At 40.6% G+C, this 10,128-nt stretch overlaps 1 protein-coding gene across 1 annotated transcript in view; it reads right to left on the bottom strand.

Annotated features, from left to right (window-relative positions):
- Positions 1 to 7,687, bottom strand: part of ssh2 (slingshot protein phosphatase 2) — a 29,811-nt gene extending 22,124 nt beyond the window's left edge. Inside the window, exon 1 of the mRNA XM_015395748.1 lies at positions 7,141 to 7,687. Within this exon, the coding sequence (XP_015251234.1) occupies positions 7,141 to 7,367 (227 nt within the window). The 5' untranslated portion in view covers positions 7,368 to 7,687. The remainder of the gene's footprint in view (positions 1 to 7,140) is intronic.
- Between the last annotated feature and the right edge of the window lie 2,441 nt (positions 7,688 to 10,128).

Below are 10,128 nucleotides of genomic sequence, written 5' to 3'. Positions count from 1 at the left end.
GGAACCACTGCTGTCACTCCCTGTTCAAGCACTGCAGTAACTTTATCATAGCAGCTTTTAGAGACGAGTTTCTGACTGATAACGTTAAAGGTTTCGGAGCTCTGGGATCAGAGCCGTTTCTGGACCTGCAGAAATCCAAAGTCAACTATCGTAATCGGAAGTGAAAAAAATGTAGATCGGTGCGTCTTCCTTTTCCAACACGTCAAATCTAACGTCGGTCACTTTTACGTCACAGCTTCTCCTCAAGCTGCTACCACAACAACAGCACTGATTCAAGGAGCGGCCCGACAGGTTCAGCCTGAGAGAGGAAGAAAAAAAAAAAAGAAAGGGTTGGTTTCATAGCTTCAGGTGAGGAAATAATAAGAACCAACGTGCGTCCCGGAAAGTTCACCCAGTGTCATCAGCCGTAGGTCAAACAGAACTTCCTGATGCGTTTGTTCCAATTACTGTGGCAGTAAAGCAGAGCGGAGAATAAAACCTGAAGCCTTCAGCTGCAGAGGTGCACTTCATGAACCCGATTCAGGTCGCTTGGTGCATTTTACTTTACTCTCCATAGAAAAAAGCTGAAAAACTAAAGAATGGTGCCGTCTGTCATGTCAGCTCCACTTCTCCTGCATCCAGAGGACCTTCCTGAGTTTGGTAGATAATCAGGAGACAACAGACACACAGGAGCAAAAACAAGACCATGGCATTATGCTTCGCTCATTTCCCCTCACCCAGCTGTTTCCTCTATTTCTTTCTATACTTTTAATCTTCCATCCTTTTCCTGTCTCTACTGCATCATCTCCCACTTGGTGCAGACTGTGGTCACACTCCTAAATCCACTACAGTAGAAACCAGGCCATGAGGCGAATGTAATGCAACCTTTATTCACCTACAAAATAAAAAAAACCTCACACCGTAAGCCCGGCGGTAGGAGAAGGAAGGCTGCAGACTCTCGAATGCAGCGGCTAAAAATACGGTAGTCCTTTAAAAGTCTCAGCTATTGATAGCCTGAGTCTGCTTACAGTACAGAGGAGATTCTCTGCAATCCCGCTGATGTGCCTCAGCAGGGTTTTTATGCTGCTGACGGAGACAGAATGATCCCCAATTGGATCCTTGCTCACTTTTAGAGCATTTATGCAAATATTAAAACATTAACTCAATTCAGTTTATTTATATAGCGCCAAATTCACAACACATTTCATCTAAAGGCACTTTACAGTTCAACCAGATCATCCAGTCAGATTGATTCAAAGTTTTCTATCTAAGGAAAACCAGTTGATTGCATCGACTCATTGACTCAAATACAATCCCTCTCACTAAGCATGCTTGTAGCGACAGTGGAGAGGAAAAACTCCCTTTTAACAGGAAGAAACCTCCAGCAGAACCAGGCTCAGTGTGAGCGGCCATCTGCTGAGGCTGACCAGGGTTCAAGGAGACAGAAGCAGAAAATATTAGAATTTAAAGCTTTAAACAACTTAACTTTTTGTGAAGGTTGGTAATTAAAACCTGCAGCTTTAAGACAGCAGAACTTTAGCTAAAGCTCCGTCACTCCTTGATGATTTAAGGGCAGATTATAATTCTGCAGCCGCACTCGTCAAATGTCGCTTGGGTCTGGTTGCAAACCAGTTTTGCTGGTATGCTTCTGCACCGTCGGTCTGGAATTTCTAGGGAAGCACAGCAGTTTCCTGCCAAACTTCGGAGGAAGGCGGATAAAAATGGTGCGCCCCGGCACAGAATGGAGAAGGGCGACCATACAGACAGCCGGAAAGGCATACCAAGGACCAATCACAGCTGCTTTTTGTCTCCGCAATTCCGCTGCACAGGTTTGCGACCCTCTGACGTGTTGTCAGGATATTTTTGAGGTGGGCGACGACGGCTGCAGAACCACTGCGCGGGGGGCGTGGTCGAGCACAGAGACAGATTTGACATTTGCAGAGGCTATGCATCAGAAGCATAAATTGGCCTTAACTTGTGCGTAACTTATCAAGAACTTCTCTCTAACGCATATCGGCTTATCTGACATGTTCCAGACGACTGCTTAACGTTTTTCTAACTTCCAGCTACTGTATAATGGCGTATCGGCAGCGTTTTTGTGTAAAGGACCTGAGTGAAGTCGGCCCCCCCCACCTTCTTCAAACAAAATTAGTGTCAAACGTTTGTGCAGCAAAAATTTTAGTTTGTGCTGCTTTGGATTTGAAGATATTAATGAAAATGTAAAGGTCAAAAGGTCAACCAGCCCCCCCACCTTCTTCAAATCAGACGAAATAGGTGTCAATTAACTCAGCTCAGTTTGTGCTGGTTTGTGCAGCAAAAATGTTCATTTGTGCTGCTCGGTGTCCGCCAGCAGCAAGAAAGTGTGTGTGTGTGTGGGGGGGGGTTGACCTTTGATGACCTCTACAAACATCTCTTTATATCTTTAAAACGATAGCGGCACAAACGAAAATTTTTGCTGCACAAACGTTTGACACTAATTTCGTCTGATTTGAAGAATGTGGGGGGGCCAACTTCTCTCAGGTGTATAAAGGGGGTTCACAGGAGGAAACCATCTGTTCTCCTCTAGACTTCATCCCCATCATAGGGTGAGGGAGAAGGTGAGTGCGATGGATCCTCCCTTCATTCACGACCAACAAACTTCCTAACAGATATCACACCGAATCTGCTGCGACTGCAAACATTTATTTTATGTAGAAAGCTCAGCGTACGCCAGCGTTTATTTAGGGAGATTCTGGGACATCGGGCATACAACCTCATACAACCCTCCCCTACCTGTTGCTACATGCTGCTGCTCAGCTGGCTGACAGAAATTTGCAAAAATCTATTACTGAAGTGTTTTTGAAAACATTTTGTTTTAAATTAGCTTAATAATTTAATAGTATTTCTGTTCTCATACAGTGAGAATATCCCACTGGTTCACACCTGCATGGAGTGAAAATCCAGAGCGTGAAAGAGGGCACCGAGTTCGTTGAAAATGCACAGTGGGTAAAAGCAGACGACCCGGTCCGTCGGTGAGGGTGACGGTGGGCGGGTCGTCCTTCTGGCTTTGGACGAAGCGGTAGGCTTGTTAGGGAAGCAGACACAATCCTCACTATGTAAGGACCACACCACATAGCGGGCAGATAACTGGGTGACCCCCTCCTCCTCCAGCTCATATCCATATTAGTCACTGTGGAAAGGAGAGAGCAGGATATATATAGGGCCTGGCTCTGAACGGGGGCCGGCCCGGCTAAGGCCGTACGACTTTGAACCTCAGGCAAAAAAAAAACTGAATTTCACTGTAAATATTATCCAGTTAATTAAAATGACTGATTCACATTCTTGCAAGAACAAGTTAGGCATCAACAAGAGATATAGGAAAGTAAACAAGAAGAGATAGAGAGGAGGGTTAGTGATAAAGGAAGAGGTCAATCTGGGTCAAACTAAAATAGCCTACATTAACCGTTAACCAATAAACAAAACGGCTGCTTATAAACCTGAGACACCTGGATAGAACCCAAGTAGGGTAAAAAGATCCACAAACACTCAGAACAAACGGCTCAAACTCTCCAAACAAACATTGTTTTTTTTTTCACTTCCTCATCGAGCCTCTGCTGTGTTACTTGGAAGACGCCTGCATCAGAAAACCCCAGAGGAGGAGCGGAAGGACGGCTTCACGGGAATTTCTTAAATTGGCAGGATAACCGTGACGCTCCGGATGCAGAGGACTCGCAGGTAACAATTAACTGCTGGGTTGTAATTACCCTGAAAGGTGCTGGTTTCAAACATTGTTCCACCTCCAAAGGTTCAACACCTAGAAATAAGCTTACCTAAAAGCATAGAAAGATCTGAGCGATAACTTTAGAGGGGTAACAGAAACTTTATCTTAGCTCTGGCATGTGATTCCAGCACTTCCACCTCGGTAGGTTAACAGATATAGACCAGAGAAGCGGCTTCAAACACCCATATTAACACAGCAATCTTAGATAACATATTTATGGCTCAATCTCTTGAAATTCACCTACATAATGTTTATTAATGACTCTTTTTTAGCCTAATCCTAAAATCCCAGTTTCTAATGAAAATATCTAATCATCAAACACAGGGTAGAGATGCACTGATCCAGTTTTTACCGATCCAATCTGATACATAAACACGAGCGTATGGGCTGATGAAAATAAACTGTAAAAAAAAAGGGAACACAGATTTTAAGCATCACTAGCTGCTGAGCGTGCTCTCCTCTGATGTTATCAATGTAGCAGTATTAAAACTAAAGCTCGTTGCAACTGATTAAAATAATAAGACTGGATCAGCATTATTCTGAAATTCCATCCAGCTAATAAGTCAATATCAGAGCTGATATCCGAGAATCAAATCAGTGCAAATCTACCTGAAGGAGCTGGACAAGAAGAGACAGAATATTTTGATTTCCTAAACCAGAAACTAACAATACTTCATACAATTCCTCATTCATTTTTAGCTTGGCGTCACTAATTTTAACTTAAAAAAATAAAAATAAACTTATCAGTTGCATGCACAAAAACTACAGCATACTGATATAAATTTGTGCAATTTAGGTGTTCCCTTAAAATAAAAACAGAATTAAAACTGCATGTTTGTTCACTGATTAACTCCTGAAAACAACCTGGCGGCTATAAACCCATGAGATATATCCACAGTTCATCCACGGCTCTGGTTTTTACTAGGGGTGTGCAAAATAATCGTCATGATGATGCATCGTGATTCTAATTTTCGTGATCTACTGCATCGATTCTTGACGCCAAGTATCGATTATTAATTAAAAAAAAATGAATAAATAAAATTGCATGAATAGTTGGTGAACATCAGCCAAAAACAAGTGTAATACAACTTCCAGTCCAGTAGATGTCGCTGCGGATGTGTTGACGCACGCTGCCTTGTGTCACAAGCCTTTCCGGCTGCGGGATTCTGCGCTGAGTCATTCAAAAACAAAACATGGAGGAGAAAATATTGCAATGCATCGCAATAATTCAAGTATCGTGATGCATCGTGATAGAATCGAATCGTGGCTTCTTTGGCACTACCCACACCTAGTTTTTACCAAGGCAGTAAGTCCAGTTGCAGAGCAAAGGACTTGGATGATGCAGGGGGAAAAAAGTCGCTCCACTGCAATTTTGCAAAATATAACAATTTCGAAACAAAAACATTTTTTAATCACCAAAACTAGTTTTTTTTTTTTTCTAAATAGCTGTGTTTCCATTCAGCAAAATATATTTTCTGTTTTGGAATCTGCTAATAGACCAATTTCATGGAGACCACAAATGAACCCCTCTAGATAAAATCCTAGAGCAGAGAACCAAAGTATCTGATCAGGTAAGATCTGTAACTGTAAATCTAGATTGTGATATTAAAGGAATAGTACACCCAAAACATGATTAGCCTTCATTTTCTACTCACCCCCATGCTGAACAACACTGTGGAGTACTTTTTTGATATCTCAAATGCATGCATTCCGTAGCATTGTGATCGCGCATGTGCGCGCTTTCAGGAAATCCTATACACTACTGTTTATGCTCTAAAAACATTCTAAATGACTTCGTTTCGAGTAAATTCTGGATGCTACCCACTCAGGACACTTGGAATACATTGGACGAGCAGTATGGAGGAATATTGACACGTTTTTTGGGGACTTTTATGGACCTTTCTGTCTCGGGCACCACAGACCTCCATTATTTGAATGTCAGCAGACAGCAAGAAGCCTCCCAGATCTCCAGATGCATTTGAGATTTAAAAAAAGTACTCCAGAGTGTTGTTCAGCATGGGGGTGAGTAGAAAATGAAGGCTAATCATGTTTTGGGTGTACTATTCCTTTAAGTATAGAAAAAAACCCTGCATACTTGGGCCAAACCCACTCTAGATTCTTACATCTGTCGTTTGCAGACATGTGACTGCCAGTAGATGGTGTGCCTTGCATCAGCCTCTTCCCATAAACAGCCCTTAAGCAAACATTTAGAGAAAAAAACCAAGAACAAAACCCAAAACGTTTCTCTAAAAGCTGGTTCCAGCCCAAATAAAAATGCAACACGTCCAATTTTCTAAACCACAACATCATGTGTGAAACAGCTGAAAAACAACGCGGTCCTGACACATCTCTCCTGAATAACATCAACACAAAACACATTCTAGTGGAAAAAAGACACAAAAACAGCTCCGGTTGTTGATCAGCTTTCTATGGAAGCCCATTTCCGCCACTCTGTTAAAAAAATAAAATTTATCATCTCATTATTTTGAGTTACTACCTCATTACAATGAGATAGTAACTCAAAATAATGAGATAGTAGCTCATTAGAATTATTTTTTTTAACAGAGTGGCGGAAACAGGCTTCCATAGATTTCCAACCTGCTGCTGCAGTAATGCATCTTAATTGATTTGTTGTTCTTTTGAAAAGCTTATCAGAGCATGAATGTTTGGAGATGTCAGAGCAGGCTAGCCTTTGATCCGTTCTGAAGGGCAGACCACATGTACAAACCCTCTGAATCCTTTCTTGCATATCTCAAAACAAAAACACTAAACTCTGCAGACACAGCAGGATTGCAGATAAGACTACAGTCACCCCACACTCAGCCAAAACTTTCTAGCCACTTTATGCTCATTTTGGGATTTTTAAAACGAGGTTGGCACCACAACATCTTGTCTCCAGGTGATTTTGTTTTTAATATCCACAATAAATTATCAAAAGGGTGAGTCACAGGCTGAGCAAGAGTGGGAATTAATCCCAACAACTATGGTCAGGTTCGGATCAAACCATTTCCTCCACCCACAGATAAACAAAGAGATGAGGAGCAGAAAATACCTGATAATCTCTTGATGAGGCAATCAGATGATGACAGCTTATAAAAAGTACATTATTAGTCATGAAGCCTCCATTTATTGAGTTAGTTTAAATCCCAGGAACAGGTTGAGTGAGTCATGGCTTCAGTAAAGGCTCCAATATGTCTTTGTTAGGTCAAAAGGAAGCAATGGGATGAGTAAAGCCTGCTGCATCACCAGGAAATAGTCGGTTCTCATTGCAAAACTCTTAAACGCAAACCAGAAAATACCCCCCACCCCCCCAAAAAAACAGATCAACTGTTGCAACAACTACTTTAACTCTCTGATGTATCATTAATTTAATGTGTAAACTTCTCAGAGGTTGGACGTACAGCTGGTTGATGTGATTCTTGGACCCCACCGCGTCGTCGTTGAAGTAGGGCACCATCTTGGCCCCGCAGCAGGAGCAGAAGCTGACCGCCGAGGAGCCGCCAGAGCCGGACACCGTCCCGAGGGTCATGCCGGTGGCTGGAGGGCGAAGCGGCCGCTGGGGGAGAGGAGAGGAGGCTCCGAGCGCTCCTGGTCGGAGGAAGAGCTTCTGCTCCTCTTTAACGGTCATGGGTTCCGACAAAAAAAAAAAAAAAAGCCGGGGTCAAACGAGTGTCTTGGTTGTGGACCGTGACGAAATATTCCCCGTGAAACCGAAAAAAAAAAGTTTTAGAAAGCTGTTCTGTGTGTCAAACAGGGGGGCTATATGCGGCGCGGTGTCGCCCTGCTGCTGGTAGTAGAGCCTGGTTTTCCATAACCTCCGAAAAAAGCGACAAAAAGTCCAAAGTTTGACTGGTTTGTGTGGCGTTTGGGCGACATCCTCCTTCTCTGTTACATCAGACGGACTCCATGCGCGTGAACAGTTGTGAGACTTGTGACTTGGTGAGTTCAACTCTCACTGAAGAAGTCAGAGCCAGAGGGGAGGGGGAGGAGCTTCCCGCATGTGCTTTTGGGAAAACCCAGGAGCCAATCAGGAGGCAGCAGGAGAAAGCCCCGCCCACTGCCTGCAGGCACTCCAAAGTAGGTTGATAAAGAAAAAAACCAAAACACAACAGCTCAATCCACTGAAAAAATCCAAATCAAAACTGATTTCTAAATATTTCAGTTTAACATGGGGAAAAAGTCAGAATTCAGACTTTAATCTCATAATTCTGACTTTTCTCTCAGAATTCTGACTTTAATCTCAGAATTTTGACAGCTAACAAAAATGTTAGCATCAAGCTGTAGCCATGTCTCTTGTTTTAATCACATTCTGCTCTTCCATTATTAAAATAGCATCAGGGACCCCTCAGGCACGTAAAAAAGTCGCCTAATTCTGAGATTAAAGTTAGAATTCTGCGAACAAAAATGTAGAATTCTGAGATTTAAGTCAGAATTCTGACTTTTTTCCCATATTAAACTGAAATATTTAAAAATCAGTTACCTTTTTTATTTTTTCAGTGGCCCTTAAACTCTTCCATAGTTTTGCACTAAATATGTAAATGAGAGAAATTAATTAAACATAGACTGATTTATTTTGTCATTTTGTATACACGAGTGTATACAGAAAAAAATTTAGTTTAAAACAGCTCTAAACAATTTCATTTTTAAAAATGCCACCTTGAACAATAGTAATACATAAAAAATAGTAATAAACTGTATCAGTTCTAAGATTATCTTTTTTTTTTGTGAATTTATAAATAAATTAGATATCAACAAATCAAAGTTTAACTTAAAATAACTTCTAGACAGACTCTAAATCAGAGGGTTTTTCCTTATTGTTAAGATTTCTTCAAAAGAGAAATTTTTTAAAGAGGGTTTAGTTAGTTTTTTTTTTTTAATTGACTTTTGTAGTAATATGTACAGGGTTTATACTTGAATGAGTAACTCTAATTTAATGCTTTTTAATGCTCTTAAGTATAATTTTAATGCCATCATCAGGTACCCAGTTATATAAATAAATTAAAAAAAATGCAGAATCCTGCGTCATCTTTACCGTAGACAAGCTGCAGCCATTTCCCGCATTCCTCATTTTCTGCCACTTTTTGTTGAAATTTGCATTTTCCCATTCTCTAGATTTTTTTCCACCTCAAGCTTACGGCTTTTCGATCAACCTGAAGCAGTTCTGCGCAAATATATTGCAATATTTCTTCTTATGATAAAAAAAATCTATAAATTTTTCAACATTTTAAATGCCACAATAATCACATTTAATGAATTTTAATGGCAATTAAGGTCTTAATTTTGAAAATAATAATTTAATGACTTTTAATGACCCGCAGAAACCCTGTATGTAGTAGGATATTGAATTAGCTCAGTCCCGATCCACACTCCATTTCAGTTGGTGGTGGTAATGCATCAAAAAGTTGCTTGCCAACTGCCATAAAACACAATAAGAAGAAGAGGAACAGCTCGACACAAAACATTGGTGTGGTTGCTGTTTACACCTGGGATTTATTAGTTCCTCCTCAATTACTCACTGGGTTCTTATCAGGAATATATATAGATATATTTTAATGAGGAGCACACTACCTTTATTGTTTGGGAAAGGCTCAATGCTTTTAGTTTACTATATGTCACATGACTGTTTGCAGGACTGATAAGAGTCCTTTGCTTTATTTGAAGTCTTTTTTTAGTAATACGAAGTATTTTGATTGTTGAGCAAAAAAAAAAAGCAACAAAATAGTGATATCATCTACATTTTGCCATACATTGGCTTAAAGAAGAGATATGCACAGAGCATGGTAGAAAATTACTTAATAAAGTACTCAGTTGGTGATTTTTTACTTTTAACTTATTTATTACTATAAATGTTAAACAAATCAATGCATTTGTAATACCAAGGCTGGATTATTGTAATTCTTTACGACCAGGAAGTTGGCAAACTATAATTACAAACCCTTCAGCTGATCCAAAATTTCTAAGCCAGAGTTCTGATGAAAATTAAAGAGATTGCTGCGTGCATGCTCTGTGTTAGGAATTGCTGTTAAGTCAACAACTCTAATGAAAGCACAAGTCAAGCGAATATCTATTGTTGCCACATGCTTATCTAGGAGGAGCAAAACCTGCAAAGTCAGTAACTGGATGCAATCAGCTGGTTTTCCTCAGATAGAAAACTTTGAACCAGTTTGAACGAATGATCAGATGAAACCGTCTGTGAAGAGCCTTAAAAGCTAATGTGATGTGAATTGGTGCTGTATGATTAGACTGAACTTTTACACAACAGAATTAACAGCAAAACTTATATAAAAAACTTTCCTGTGAACAAAACAGGAGGTTTGGGAACCAGTGCATTCAGCAGCCATGCCTCGACGTCACATAAGGCACATCCATTGTCGTTCCCTCCACCTGCA

Source organism: Cyprinodon variegatus, unplaced genomic scaffold (genome assembly GCF_000732505.1).
Source record: "Cyprinodon variegatus isolate N-32 unplaced genomic scaffold, C_variegatus-1.0 Scaffold759, whole genome shotgun sequence".
Classification (NCBI taxonomy): Eukaryota; Metazoa; Chordata; class Actinopteri; order Cyprinodontiformes; family Cyprinodontidae; genus Cyprinodon; species Cyprinodon variegatus.
Note: the sequence above shows the minus strand (reverse complement) of the source record. Positions and strands in the feature narration are given on the sequence as shown.